Here is a 16,575-nt window from a genome sequence, read left to right on the forward strand (position 1 = left end):
TCAAGGAGTCACTGGCATGGGTTACCACCTACGGTGAATCTTCTGGCCGCTGCTTTAACGTCTGCACATCGAGCGCCATTGCTATAGGTGCGGAACTTTCTGCGGACAGTGCTGCTCCTTTGCGTGTCGCTGAAACTCTCCGATGCTTAGGACTCGATTTCGCAAGTGATCTGCGGTGGACAGTTGCCCTCAACTGGCGATGTCTACTTTTCCAACTTCGATCTGGACTCTTAAATCATCGTTTACGAGCGCTCCATCTTCTGCAACGCACACAATACGTAAATGTATATTTGGCGTCACGTATACCCCACGTGGCACAGACACTTCCTATTCCACCATCAATGGCCCGCCGCATGCTAGCGGCAATGAGTTCGTTTGTTTGCCACGGCTTGCTGTTCAAGATAAGGTACGAAACCATGACCCTCCCGCGGTGCAAGGACAGTGTAGGTCTGATCCTGTGCCTGGCAGAGCGGTAGACCTTTTCATTGGCTCTCACATGACGTTGTGGCGCCGTAGTTCTACGTGTCTTACCAGCCAACTGCTGGAAGCCCTTGCACCACACTCTCTCTCAGCACCTACACAAATTTCGGAAGTCCCGGCGCCCTTCTTTTACTTCCGCCACTTTTTCCTTGAACTGTGCTATGTCCGTACTGTGAAACTGCTGGCGCAATTGACATCCACGAAGGCGATCTATGGTTTCCTTCAGCAGCACAGGTCACCGAATGTGGTTGAGAGGAAGCTTCCCCACGCCGATTGGCGTGCCGTTCGGCGATCGGTGAGCGCTCCTTATCTTGAAAGTGACGTCCAGTCTACATGGTACCTTACTGCCAACGGAAAACAAGTATGCCAGTCATGCCTTCACAGGATTCATCCCGCAGACACCCCGTTATATGTCGACTGTGATGTTATGGACACAGACGGGTACAGCCTGGAGTGCAGATCGGCGAGAGGTGTCTGGTTCTTGGTGCGACAGATGTTGTCCCTAATTACCTGTACGCCTCCTCATCAGCTACCTACTCAACTGCTCCTCTTTCCGGACGCAGGACACTTCCTGCAAGCGAAGAAGAACTCCGTGAGGTGGATTTGTGGACGCGCAGCACACTACTTGTTTGCTGATGGCAAGAAAAGTATTCATGACTTTCGGCAGTTCCTTAATGAAAGCCGTTGTGCAATTGTCCGCAGTCCAAAACACAGACAATTTTTCTCCAATTTTCTCTGCAGTGTCTTCCTTAACGCACCACAGAGCTGGGGGTGTTCCTGTCATGAAGAGTTTATCCACGCCTGTTCCACACTTGGAACCGATATATTCAGTGGTAATCGGAATATTCTTCTCGGAAAAACTATACTTTGATAGTCTCCATTAAACCGACGTCTTTTTTGCCGGCCGCTGTGGCCGAGTGGCTCTCGGCCCATCAGCCCGGAACCACGTGGCTGCTACGGTCGCAGGTTCGAATCCTGCCTCGGGCACGGATATGTGTGATGTCCTTAGGTTAGTTAGGTTTAAGTAGTTCTAAGTCTAGGGGACTGGTGGCCTCAGATATTAAGTCCTGTAGGCCTTAGAGTCATTTCTGACGTCTTTCTGCGTCTTCCTCCTCGCGTGACGCCCGTTTTTGATACTCTTGGTGGTATTAATGACAAAAATAAATAAATAAAAATAGATAAGAACAAAAAGAAAAATAAATAAATAATCGGTGTTCATTGTTCAAAATGTTCAGATGTGTGTGAAATCTTACGGGACTGAACTGCTAAGGTCATCAGTCCCTAAGCTTACACGCTACTTAACCTAAATTATCCTAAGGGCAAACACACACACCCATCCCCAAGGGAGGACTCGAACCTCCGCCCGGACCAGCCGCACAGTCCATGAATGCAACGCCTGAGACAGCTCGGGTCATCCCGCGCGGCATTGTTCATTGTACCTCTACTCCAAGTTCCCTACGCTTTCCTTAGTTCCTGGAGGGTGGGAACGGGACATGGTAGCCAGGCCTTGGGTTGCGACCACTGCCCACTTTGACCCCCTCTGTCCCAGGTTCGAAACACGCCACTGCTTGCTGATTAACAATCAACACTTGACGAAGAGGGCGGAAGAGCGGACAGAGGTTCAGGGCACTCTCTTGTCTAGGGGTGAGAAAGTGCCACTTAAAGGTGGAAGAATCAGCATGAGGATGCAGAAGGCAATGGAAACTACTGCATTAACGACACTTAACTTGTGTTCACAGGACATGTGGCCTGTTACTGAAAAAGTGTCTGATGATCCCTCCATTGGCAAAAAGATTCGGAATAGTCCTCCATTCGGATCTCCGGGAGGGAAGTGCCAAGGGGAAGGCGACCACGAGAAAAAGATTCAATAATCAACGAAAGGATAACGTTCTACGAGTCGGAGAGGGCAATATCAGTAGCTTGAACGTGATAGAGAAACTAGAAAATCTGAAATGGGACATTTAAAGGCTCAGTCTAGATATAGTAGGGGTCTGTGAAGTGAAACGGAAAGAAGATAAGAATTTCTGGTAATATCAACGGCAGCAGAAAATGGTATAATGGGAGTAGAATTCGTTATGAATAGGAAGGTAGGGCAAAGAGTGTTTTACTGTGAACAGTTTAGTGGTAGGATTGTTCTTATCAGAATCGACAGAAAACCAACACCGACAACGATAGTTCATGTGTACTTGCCGATGTCGCAAGCTGAAGGTGAAGAGATAGAGAAGGTATAGAGGATATTGAAAAGGTAATACAGTACCTAAAGAGAGATGAAAATCTAATAGTCATGGAGGACTGGAATGCAGTTGCAAGGGAAGGAATAGAAGAAAAGGTTACAAGAGAATATGGACTTGGGGCAAGGAATGACAGAGGAGAAAGACTAATTGAGTTCTGTAATAAATTTCAGCTATTATTAGCGAATACTCCGTTCAAGAATCACAAGAGAAGGAGGTATACTTGGAAAAGGCCGGGTGATACGGGAAGATTTCAGTTAGATTACATCGTGGTCACACAGAGATTCCGAAATCAGATACTGGATTGTAAGTCGCAGCCAGATCACAATGTGGTAGTGATGAAGAGAAGGCTGAAGTTTAAGACATAAGTCAGGAAGAATCAATAGGCAAAGAAGTGGGTTGCGGAAGTATTATACTATGGAACGACTAGATACGCTTGAAGTTCTTTAAGGCTATAGATACAGCAATAAGGAATAGCTCAGTGGGCAGTACAGTTGAAGAGGAATGGACATCTCTAAAATGGACCAACACAGAAGTTGGAAAGAAAAACATAGTTACAAAGAATGTAACTACGAAGAAACAGAAGAAATACTTCAGTTGATCGATGAAAGAAGGAAATACAAAAATATTGCGGGAAGCTCAGCAATACAGAAATACAAATCGCTGAAGAATGAAATAAATAGAAAGTACAGGAAAGCTAAGACGAAATGGCTGCATGAAAAATGTGAAGAAATCGAAAAAGAAATTATTGTCGCAAGGGCTGATTCCGCATATAGGACAGTCAAGTTAACCTTCGGTGAAATTAAAGGCAAGACTGGTACAATTAAGACAGCAACCGGATTCCAATGTTAAATGCAGAGGAGAGAACGGATGGGAGGAAAGGGTACATTGAAGGCCTCTGTGAGGGGGAATATTCTCTGATGTGATAGAAGAAGAAACAGTAGTCGTTTTAGATGAGATAGGGGATCCAGTATTAGAATCAGAATTTAAAAGAGCTACGGAGGACTTAAGATCAAATAAGGCAGAAGGGACAGATAACATTACATCAGAATTTCTTAAATCATTGGGGGAAGTGGTAACAAAACGACTTTTCACGTTGGTGTGTAGAATGTATGAGTCTGGCGACGTACCATCTGACTTTCGGAAAAATATCCACACAATTTCAACGACTGCAAAAGCTCACAAGTGCGGGAATTATCGCAAAATCAGCTTAACAGCTCATGCATCCTATTTGCCGACAAGAATAATATACAGGAGAATGGAAATGAAAATTAAGAATGTGCTAAATGACCATCAGTTTGGCTTTAGAAAAGGTAACAGCACCAGAGAGTCAGTACTGAAGATGCAATTGATAATGGTGGCAAGACTAAAGAAAAGTCAAGACAAGTTCATAGGACTGGAAAAAGCATTGGACAATGTAAAATGGTGCAAAATGTTCGAAATTCTGGGAAAAATTGGAATAAGCATAGAGAGAGAAGGGTAATATACAATATGCACAAGAGCCAAGAGGGAATAATAAGAGTGGAGGACCAAGAACGAAGTGCTCGGATTAAAAAGGGATAATCTGTACATCTAAGAAGCAATGATGAAAATAAAAGAAAGGTTCAGGAGTGGAATTAAAATTCAAGGTGAAAGGAAATCAATTATACGATTCGCTGATGACAATGCTACCCTGAGTGAAAGTGAAGAAGAATTACATGATCGCCTGAATGGAATGAACAGTGTAATGAGTAAAGAATATGGATTGAGGAAGACGAAAGTAATCAGAAGCAGCAGAAATGAGAACAGCGAGAAACTTAAGATCAGAATTGATCGCCACGAAGTAGATGAAGTTAAGGAATTTCGCTACCTAGGCAGCAAAATAAGCAGCGACGGACGGAGCAAGGAGGACATCAAAAGCAGACTAGCACTGGCAGACAGGGCATTCTTGGCCAAGAGAAGCCTACTAGTATCAAACGTAGGCCTTAATTTGAGAAATGAATTTCTGAGAATGTACGTATGGAGCACAGCATTGTACGGTAGTGAAACATGGACTGTGAGAAAACCGGGACAGAAGAGAATCGAAGCGTTTGAGATATGGTGCTATAGATGAATGTTGAAAATTAGATGGACTGATAAAGTAAGGAATGAGGAGGTTCTGCGCAGAATCGGAGAGGAAAGGAATAAGTAAAAAATACTGACAAAGAGAAAGGGTAGGATGATAGACATCTGTTAAGACGTGAGGGAATACTTCCATGGTACTAGAGGGAGCTGTAGAGGACAGACTCTGTACAGGAAGCAGAGATTGGAATACATCCAGCAAATAATTGTGGACATAGTTTTGCAAGTGCTACTCCGAAACGAAGAGGTTGGCGCGGAAGAGAAATTAGTGGCGGGCATCAAACCAGTCAGAAAACTGATGACCCAAAAAAAAAGTCAGTAGATCTTGAAGCAAGCATGTGTTCTTTCACCATTTCTCATAGCGAGAAACCACATGGAGTCAAATCGGGTGACCGTGGTGACCACTTCGAAGGTCCATCTCTTCCACTCCAGCGTCTACCAAATGTTTCATCCAGCTAATGTCGAACCTCTAGGGAATAATGCGATAGTGCACCAACTTGCTGGAAATAACCCGAGGGACAGATTTTCAACAACAAATGTACTTCGAATACCGCATCGCACGTTAACTGTCGGAGAGCATCGAGTGTGCTCTCCCAATTCATAATGATTGTCTATACGCCAAATGACGCAACTGTGCCTATTCACGTTGCCGCTGGCATGAAATGTGGCTTTACCCCACATAATGAACACAACATCGGGATCTGTGTCAGTCTTTTCTAATAACGCTTCTGCAACTCGTACACGAGCAATTTTATCAGCGTCAAATAAGGCCTGTGTCATTTGAATGTGGTACGGTTTCATTCCCAAATCGAAATGAAGATTTGTTAAGGCATTTGTACGGGGTTTCCAATGCTAATCTCTTACTTGACTTTCCTGACCTCCTTATCACTGTGATGTTGTCTTCGACTCGAATAGTTCTTAGACGTCCACTTTTTCCTTTACAGTCAAATGCAAATCGTTCTGAGCATTATGGGATTGAACATTTGAGGTCATCTGTCCCCTAGACTTAGAACTTAAAACTGACTAACCTAAGGACATCACACACATCCATGCCCGGGGCAGGAGTCGAACCTGCGACCGTAGCAACAGCGCGGTTCCATACTGAAGCGCCTAGAACCGCTCAGCCACAATGGCCGGCCTTTACAGTCATTCGGCACAGACCCGAGCGCACAAATAGTTGAACGGCTTGGAGGATCCTTACGAAACTGTTACTGAAACAACTTTGTTCTTATTATCGAGGGTGACCCAAACACTTCCATCCAAGTTCCTACCTTCCTTATCTCTGCCAAAAGAAAATTTAAAATTACGTAGTTCGATAACAGTGGTAACATCTTTTTGGACAATCCTGAAACAGTACCCTGGACTCCAAAACCTCGCTGACTGCTGTTGCAGTTGCCTCGTATTTTTGAAAGCCGACATTGTATTAGAGTATGTCTGATGGCGCGTCCCAAACCATCACAACTGGTTTCCGTCTGCTACGATGTTCACGAATGCAGGCTGCCTGATGGTGCTCACTAAGCTTGTCGTGTAACAAACATACGTAAAAACACTGTGAAGTCTTTTAAATAAAGTCGTTATGGAAGCTAACGAGTAATATGCACAAATATAAGACTACACACGATACACATTGGACATAAAATAAACAATGTTAGCGACGCAATTTCTACAGCTACATCTCATATATGGCGCAAGACACTTTACGGCGTATTTTGGAGGGTACTTCAGGTGACGCTATCGTATCGTCCTTTTAATGTTCCATTCTTGAATGGTGGGTGGGAACTGGTGGTAAGCTCTAACTTCTCTTTTTTTCTTATATTTTTATTATTTTCTTTGCGGCCGTTTCGAATGACGTGCGTGGGAGTAAGTAATAAGTTGCCTGGTCTCTCTTGGAGAGTACGCTTTCCACGACCTCATGTCATGTGGCGTCTGCCATTGGAGACTGATGAGCATCTCCGTGATCCTCGCCCAGTCACTAAACGAAATTGTCAGGAAACGCATCACTCCTCTTTGTGTCTGCCTTCTCGATTAACCTAATTTCGCATGGTTTCCAGACTGAGAGCAATGCCCAAGAATCGATCTAACGAGTGCTTTGTAAACCACTTCTTGTGACAATGAATTACATTTCCTAAGGATTCCTCCTATTAATCTCAGCCTGAAATATGCTTGTCCTACAGCTAGTTCCTACAACTGGTTTCACGTGAAATCGATCTGGACACATACTCCTACTTATTTTACTGTTGTTATTGCTTCCAATGATTTACCTTCAGTAGTAGAATTAAACAGTAATGGACGTTCCCACCGAAAAAAATCTTCACTACCTTCTTTGCTACCTAATCAAAGCCGTATGAAACTTTACAGTTCAGAATCTAGATAATGTTCTAGATTTCCTTGCTATATTTTGTCCGCAGTTCCATCTCCAACCGTTGCTTTGAATAGTGTTCTGTAAAAAATCTTTGTAAATACTCTACGTAGCTCGGTTTCACTGCACAATAGACAAAAATCAGTACCTGAAAATTTGCTTGTATCACTAAACAGAGATCTTGAGAAATTCAGCTCACTTTATTCGTTCATGAAGTCCAGAGGACAGTAGACAACGGCATCTTAGATTCCGTGTTCCTTGACTTCCCCAAGGCCTTCTAAGCTGCTCTCTATGATCGTTTCATGGACAAAAAAGAGCTTACGGAATAAAGGACCAACATTTTTTGAGTGGGTTTAGGACTTTCTAGCAGACAGGACTTAACACGTCTTTCGTAACGTGGCGATACCCAAGGGAGTGTTACGGTTCGTTATCGTCGAGAAAAAGCCCGGTGAAAATTTACGCGAAGGTTGCAGGAAAGCTGCATCGCTAGAAAATAGTATCGTTTGGCAGGACAACCCACAATAAGGCAGCTACGTACTTTTGTGAGCACAACAGATTTGCAGTTTAGTTTTACGATTCGCTCTTTAGCTCACGATGCAAACTCCATTTTGCACAGTTAGTCGAATGTGTTGATAACAGCGTGAGAAGAGGATATTTATTGTGTTCTAACATCGGCTTTTAACTCCCTACAACACAGAAGTAAATTAGAACTTCACAGAATAAGGAGTAAGGCATTTAGTTTGTCACGGACTTTTCCCTATTTTTCCACAAGTAGAAAGTAAGACTGCTTTACATTCCCACATAACAGGAAATTAAATAGCATCAATTTGGGTATAATAATGTGGGATGATCTTCAAAGTTTCATATTAGCGCCGTTTTCTCTCTTAGGTTCCTTTTATGATTTGCCGTACACTACAAGATGAATCCGCAGCTGTTTCGTTTGCGGATGATAATTAGCGTAAATGTTACAGATTCAGTTCAGGACCCAATTGCTGTATCAAATCACGTTCTGAAGAGAAGAAACTCTTGGTTCACAACTGCAATAAAACACAGTACATCCAGTTTCTTTCATACGATTGTGTTCACAATGAGATTCAATTATCTTATGATGTATGGTGTGCGCTGCGCCGCTGGGGGCGCCCAAAAAGTAGAGCTCAGGTAAACAATGAATATAAAGTTTATTAATAAACACATGATCTTAAGTCTCCGTCTAGGGGTTAGAGCTACATCCAAAAGAGAAATGACAATGCGTGGAAGAATCTGGTTATCACCAAAACTCACAATGTCAGCTTGAGTGGCAGAAGACCAAACTGAATAGCAAAGTTAAGTTCTGGGTTCACAAAAGGATAGCAGGTTTATTAACGAAACACAGCGATATCACAAAGCCAGTTTCCGCACAAGTACATGCAGAAGAGACCATCTTTCGGTGATATCCGACGACGGCACTGGCTGCTGCAAATAGCGGCGGTTTCCGGTAGGAAGACCAGCATCGAGGAACTGGAGGCTCGATCTTTCCTAAGTTCTTGACCTGTTTTCGGCCATGTGACCCTGCGTAGGCAAGTAGATCTGCAAGGGTAACGACCTCTCGTGGCACTTTTGCTGCCACCCACCGGTCAGGCGGGTACATAAAGCTTTCCTGGTGTCATCTGCTAAGGACCCTCCGGTGGCTTGTTTTTGTGTAGGCCACCAACTAGATACTGGTGTAAGACTGGTTGCTATGTCAAAGGACCCGGACCTAGCATTCCTCCCCTCCATCGCATATGAGAGGTTGTGGCACATCTCATAGTCTCGGAAGGTGATCGTTTCCCCACCAGTGACCTGCAGAATCGGCGAACCCAGAGGTCTGATGTTAATGTCCATTGATACGATCATCAGAGTCGTCGAAGTTTCATGCAATAAAAATGGCAGTCTCTGGAATGGCATTTCAACCTTGCAATTTTGCTGAAAAGCTTGTGTTAGGCAGATGCTACGCGCTCTTGAGAGTCAAAGTAGCCCAATAAGCATCACTTTAAATGTTCACATGCGACGGCATGCAGCTTGACTTTCAGGTTGAGTTGCTGCTGCAAGTGATACACTTCATGGCTGGTGTACCAAAGCCAAAACAAATGCGTGTTATTGCACATTACCTGTGACACTATGTGCCAAGTAGTGTTGTTCAAGATGAGACATGTAGTTGTCCCTTGGCTTGACCATTTTGTCAGATGTGTGCGATGTAGGTGGTGCAGTGCAAAACCCTTTCACCAGTGGGTCAATGCATGACGCGCAGTTGGAGATTTCCAGTGGAATAGTGGTTATGGCAGACATCTACTCTAACACGAACTCTTGGGCCTGTTGCATATTCTGATTCACGTGCTGGGATGAAAAACAAATATAATTTCACGCGATACTCGGAGTACAAGCAAATAAACACTGTCTACCTGGAAAGTAGAATACCTGTGAGAATTTATTTTACCAGTAAAAATTTCATCGCCAGTTGATATGTACTTCAGCAATGGGGTGCCTGAAAGTGTAGACAAGGAAACCAGTACATACAAACTTTATTAATAAAAACATGTACTCTCTGTCTAGAAGTTAGAGCTACATGCAAAAGACAAATGGTAGTTCTTAAAAGAGTTTGGTTATCACCGAAGTCACCATATCGATTTGACTGCCACGAGACCGAACTGAATAGGAAAGTTAAGTTCTGGGTTCACAAACGAATATGAGGTATAATACAACACAGTGATGCCCCAATACCAATGTCCACACAAGCCCATGCAGAAGAGGCCACTCAGGATTGCAATGGCTGCGCCATGTAGTGCCGCCTTCTGATAGGTAGCCGGACATCGAGGAACTGGAGGGTTGATGGTTGCTATGCACTACTATGGTTGGCACCTGGCCCAGAGAGATCGCTAGGACTGACCAGCCCGTCAATGTGGAGCCACCAGCCTAAATGCCATGGACACAACAGGTTACTACTAGACCTATTTTTTAGCCATGTGACTCCTTGGAGTCAAGTAGGTCCACGAGGCCAAGATCTTTCTTGGTGTTTTTGCTGCCGCCTGCTAACCAGACAGATGCATGAAACTTTCCAGCTGTCGTCTGCTACAGTGGTCCTGGGTTTGCTGTGTAGGCCACCTACTGGACTTTGGTGTATGACGTGTTGCTTTCTGAGAGGGTGAACAGACCCAACATAGTAATGCTGGTACAATTAGTGAAGCTGTAGACACCATATTTGTGACAATGAGGGCAGATTAATTTCTTGACTTTCTGCAGAAGTTGAGTATAATTACCTTTATGACTACAACATAGCCCACAGCTGGTGCTGATGATACATTGTTGTTGTTGTTTTTTATTTTTTTTTATTTTTCATTTCAGAATTCTTTCATGTCACATGGGATAATGTTTTGATGCATTTCCCTTCATGCACAAAAAATAATTTTAGCCCAAAGGTGAGCTATCATGGCCGTGCATGGTATTAATTAAGGAAGTTCAAGAAGGCATCAGTTTAAATAACTGGAAGTTATCTCATATATCTACTTTCCTAAGGGATATATGGTTCATATTAGGAACTTGTTTAAAAGTATCAGTATCGTCTTTAAACATAGAGGATAGAGGAAAGTTCTTTAAGTTGCGACCACAGCCTAAAATACTGTTCGAAACATTGTGTAGCAATCTGCAACATAATTTTAGTAACCTTGCACAAGAACTAAAGGCGGTTGCTGATAGAGAACAGCTTTTCAGTACCATGTTAGACAGATTTATGTTTCCTCTTGGGATAATCTGTGTAAAATTAATTGTATCTTAAGAATGAAATGGAAAGGTTGAAAACATTTGTGATTATTTCAAGTGTGCATCACCTTCTGATGATCTAAAATAACCAAATTGCAGAAAAAAATTGTAAGGAAGATGCAGTGCTGTTTACCTGATATACACATCCTGATTTGAAGTTTTCATGGGTTTTTAAAGTCGTTCCAGGTGAAATCCAGATTGGTTCTTACTGACTGGCCATACCAGAGACCTTCATCTTCGTTATTAATCTTTGTAAAACTAAGCAACATAATTTAGTGTGTTATTATTTGGGTTATTTTCTTACTTATGTTTGGATATCTAATCAAACGTTCTACAATATTATTTCTTAAATGAGATGTTCAGCAGAATAAAAACAAGTAAATAAATACATAACAATCTAGGTTGTCCAATAAAAATTAGATCTGTCTTTCTAACTCCTATTATACATTGACCTCTGCTTGTTTTTAATATGAACGTTGATTAAGTTTGAAAATACGTTATGATAACTAAACAGAATTAATATTCTCTAATAAAATGCTTACAATAGTCTAATAGAACAATTATTAACATGCTGGTTGTAATGTAAGTCAAAGACTCCCAACTGTACTCTGAAGTGTGCCGACATTTAAAAATATTTTAATCATACATTCAGTTTTCCAAACAAATCAATAATTTCCCTGCACATACATCAACTGTTTTTATAATTGTATACAGTACTGTACTCAAGTGTTTAAAGAGTATGTAGAGGAGTGTGATGAGCATAGTTTTTGAAAACCAAAGCTCATCTGTGAATAGAATTACGTACTGTTTTTTTGTTCGACATACATAGAAATGTAGAAGTACCACGATATCGTATTTAATAAACAAAAACATACTGTTATCAGTACCTACAGATGAATATAACTCGTCACACTGTGACCATATTACTAGTTTACTGTACATTCCATTTCATTCAAGTACGAATTTCCTATACGTTTAGTTCCAGTTCCCCAAACTACACATTCCGTCCTATGTGTGGCTTTCATTTTTCGTTGCTCCCATACTAAAGTAACGTTATCGTTATTGTTCGTCAGACCAAAAATATATGTTATAAAACAAAACAATGATAGGTAAATCATCAAACAATACATGATGCTGAGGCTGTTTTATATGCGTGATGCATTACAGTGGAAGTCAGTTTCCTCTCGACATTTCTGAAGATAATTGATCGCAACGTTCTGAATGCCAAATATTTTGATTACTCTTGAACTTTAACTATGATAATAGACACCATACAGAACAGAAAAGAATGGTGCATGGTTTTGATCGTTACGCGCATTCTTCAACAGCAGGTATGATTTCGTATTGCAAAGCAATAACCGAATTTCTCGTACAATGAACATATGCGTAAGTGGAATCCTATCTGATGTTCCTTTCTGAGGAACTAAAAGCATATCGCATTAGTACCTTAAACTTCATCTGTTATATAAAATGAAGTTTAATGAGACATGTTATTTTCTTACAACAGTTCAACAACGACTACCTTATGTTCGAGCCGACTGACGCCCTCGTCAGGAAAGTGACTGAAATCACGGATCTGCCAGTTTTCTACTATGAGTTTGATTACCACGTGGACAGCGTCAACTCTTCAGAGTGGGGTAAGTACAAAGAATTCTTTAAAGACAAAATAAAACGAAAAATTTATCGTTACGCAGTATCACGAATAAAATTTTCTTGAAGTTGCGATCCCCAGCTTTGATAAAATACGTTTTTTTTATTTTTATTTTTTTTATATATAACACCGAAACACTGCTACAAGACTATTTTTCTGCAAGTTCCTTCATTATCATCTGGCAGACTTTAATGTTTATAATGGATTATGTTGTGTTTGGATACTGGATGACGTTGTGCCACACACCAGGCCACTTGCTTACACATAATTATCTATATATTTAATATATTCTGCAATGATACATATGTGAGATATATCATTTTAAGATTTAAACTCTGCCAGGTGATGACGAAATAGTCGAAATTAGTTGCAGCAACATATAGTTTCTTAGCATCTTTTAGGTAGTACACTATGTGACCAAAAGTATCCGTACAACTGGCTAAAAATGATTTACAAGTTCGTGGCGCCCTTCAACGGTAACGCTTGAGTTCAATATGGTGTTGGCCCACCCTTAGCCCAGCTTCCACTCTCGCAGGCATACGTTCAATCATGTGCCGGAAGGTTTCTTGGGGATTATCAGCCCATTCTTCATGGAGTGCTGCACTGGGGAGAGGTATCGATGTCTGTCGCTGAAGCCTGGTACGAAGTCGGCATTGCAAAACATCCCAAAGGTGTTCTATAGGATTCAGGTCAGGACTCTGTGCAGGCCAGTCCATTACAGGGATGTTATTGTCGTGTAACCACTCCGCCACAGGCTGTGCATTACGAACAGGTGCTCGAGCGTGTTGAAAGATGCAATCACCATTCCTAATTGCTCTTCAACAGTGGGAAGCAAGAAGGTGCTTAAAACATCAATGTAGGGACCTGTGGATGTTTATGAGTGGGAAATCTCCCGTAGAGACGTGTGACACAAGTGACACTTCAATCACCTGACCACGTTCAAAGTCCATGAGTTCCGCAGAGCGCCCCATTCTGCTCTCTCACGATGTCTAATGACCATCAGGTCGCTGATATGGAGTATCTGGCAGTAGGTGGCAGCACGATGCACCTAATATTAAAAACGTGTGTTTTTGGGCGTGTCCGGATACTATTGATCTCATAGTGTGTATGTAAAAATGTCTAGTGTCATGAATACTGCGATTCTTACATTGTTCTGTAGGGTTCTGGACTGACATAGTGCATACTAGCCACAAGACAACTTTGAGCACGACCTGACATCGCAGTTTACACCTTCTACAAACAAAAGAAAATTGGATGAATGTTTTTGTAATCTGGTCAAACATAGTTTTTGAAAAAGGTCATGCTTATAGGCAATAACATGTGCAGTAATATGCAGCCTCGCTAAGGCGTAAGCCATGGTCTCAATTTTGTAATAATTATACAGAATAATAAAACTAATTTGACAAAACGGTAAAATTACTTGTAACGCCTGCGGATAGCTTGCCACCTCGCTTTTCTTGTAACGTTTCTTGTCTTTGCTAACAACTACACCAGCACATAATTATTAATAACAACGTCTATAAAACTTACTACGTTTCTCGAAATATTGAGTGCTTCAAAAATAATATCGACCTTTTGATAATTTACTATACGCCGGGGACGTCGTGTCAAGTGATGACACAACGATCTAATGATAGAACAAATATGACTGTTTGCTTTTAAGCACGAAAACGATTTTAGCAATGCCTGTGTCACTCGAACAGAATATCTTGTAGAAGTGTGCAAATAATATGTGCAATAATACCGCTGTGTAAATTTTACTTTAAGTTTTACTTCAGTACTTCGAATGACAATAACATCTGCAGATCGCAAATCGTATTACTTCTTTGAAAGAGTTAATTGTATTCGTTATGTAAAACGAAGAGCGTCGGACCGGATGCTGAATATGCAAGAGACATTCCCCTATAGTCCAACAAAAAATTAAGAAGACGAGAAGTGAATTAGCAGTTCCAATGCCGTCTAAGTGAAGAGTTTTAAGGAAATGTTTGCCATCATCTTCATAATGTTTATATTTCTTGGAGACCCTAAATTCAGCTGCTGCAGTTTGTGAGAAAAGTTTTTCTTTAGTAGTTAATCCACATTTCATCCAAGGATAAACGCTCATGGTGTACGTATTAGGGAGTCAGAATATACTGCTGTGTGAATCACCGTCCCCGAAATTAAAAATTTTTTGTTCCAAACTTTGAGGTCAAGTTTATGAACCATTCTTCTTCCCCGCAGCAAGTGAAACTTAAACAGTTTGTCTTGTTACTCGATGGACCCTTCCTAAACTGCAAGATGAACAAAAGACTTTACCTTGCTACTACATGACGTGTGTCCTGAGTGCCACTAAGCTGTAGTTAAATAATTTTGGATTTACTACAAAGGACTCGACGCAGGGCCATGAGATTTCTTTCTCTGAGGGTTGATGAAAAAAATAATTTTGTCTATGTGCGTTTACTACCAGGTAACCAACCTCACTTCAGAAATATTGCTATGCAGCGGCGTCAGCAATCATTCCAGATATGTTGATTAGGTCATGAGAGAAACTCGAGCATTGCCTGTATATGTTCTGTACTACATATGCTTTCAATGTAAACTGTTAGACAAACTGAGTTGTTTCTCTATTTAGCGTGAGACTTTTTTAAATACAGGGTGATTCAAAAGTCATGTCCCGTAGGACAAAGTCGACGTTGGTGATTCAGTAGTCTAGACCCTTCGGATAATCTAGTTTTCAGGAACTTTACAGGAACAAACATTCGAAGCAGAAAATTCTAGAAAATATGAGCTTCAAAATGTATCCACTAAAAACTACGAGAGAGTAGAAGAGACGTTTGATAGTACCGAAGATGACGAAGTGCTCATGGCTCTTATGATGTGCATTTTAGAGCCCATGTTAACAAGAATTTTTTTTTGCTTTGAATGAACGTTCCTGTCTTATTCCTGAATAAGACTGTGTGCCAGGACCTCTGAATCACGAATGTGCACTGTTTCCTATAGGACATGTCTTTTGAATAACCCGCCATTGGTAGCTCTCTGATACAGTCGAAACTTTGCAGCGTGAAAGAAGGATGAGAAGAAAAGAACAGCTAGTTTTGCTTAGATGCCAACATTCAATAGATTCCGAGAAACTGACGGTCAAAAGTTTGATGCCACTTCATCAGTCCTCTCGCGCAGTGTATATCCAAGTGAATTGCTAGCACAGTGGCTTGGATCACAGTTTCAAATTTTTGCGTCCCATGTTCAAATCGAATCTAATGTTGTTTTTGTTCTCTCTTTTGTCCTCGGATACGTATGTGACATCAATATTTTTTTGTGATATCAAGAAATACAATTGAATTATTGACAAAAGAAATAAGCATTTCAAATAATACACTCCTGGAAATGGAAAAAAGAACACATTGACACCGGTGTGTCAGACCCACCATACTTGCTCCGGACACTGCGAGAGGGCTGTACAAGCAATGATCACACGCACGGCACAGCGGACACACCAGGAACCGCGGTGTTGGCCGTCGAATGGCGCTAGCTGCGCAGCATTTGTGCACCGCCGCCGTCAGTGTCAGCCAGTTTGCCGTGGCATACGGAGCTCCATCGCAGTCTTTAACACTGATAGCATGCCGCGACAGCGTGGACGTGAACCGTATGTGCAGTTGACGGACTTTGAGCGAGGGCGTATAGTGGGCATGCGGGAGGCCGGGTGGACGTATCGCCGAATTGCTCAACACGTGGGGCGTGAGGTCTCCACAGTACATCGATGTTGTCGCCAGTGGTCGGCGGAAGGTGCACGTGCCCGTCGACCTGGGACCGGACCGCAGCGACGCACGGATGCACGCCAAGACCGTAGGATCGTACGCAGTGCCGTAGGGGACCGCACCGCCACTTCCCAGCAAATTAGGGACACTGTTGCTCCTGGGGTATCGGCGAGGACCATTCGCAACCGTCTCCATGAAGCTGGGCTACGGTCCCGCACACCGTTAGGCCGTCTTCCGCTCACGCCCCAA

The 16,575-nt window shown here is 42.2% G+C and overlaps 1 protein-coding gene across 1 annotated transcript in view; it reads left to right on the forward strand.

The window, feature by feature from the left end:
• LOC124607396 (venom carboxylesterase-6-like) overlaps positions 1-16,575 on the forward strand; it is a 143,646-nt gene that overhangs the window by 107,818 nt on the left and 19,253 nt on the right. Inside the window, exon 8 of the mRNA XM_047139718.1 lies at positions 12,449-12,578. Coding sequence (XP_046995674.1) covers positions 12,449-12,578 — 130 coding nt within the window. The remainder of the gene's footprint in view (positions 1-12,448; positions 12,579-16,575) is intronic.

This window comes from Schistocerca americana, chromosome 3 (genome assembly GCF_021461395.2).
Source record: "Schistocerca americana isolate TAMUIC-IGC-003095 chromosome 3, iqSchAmer2.1, whole genome shotgun sequence".
Taxonomy (NCBI): Eukaryota; Metazoa; Arthropoda; class Insecta; order Orthoptera; family Acrididae; genus Schistocerca; species Schistocerca americana.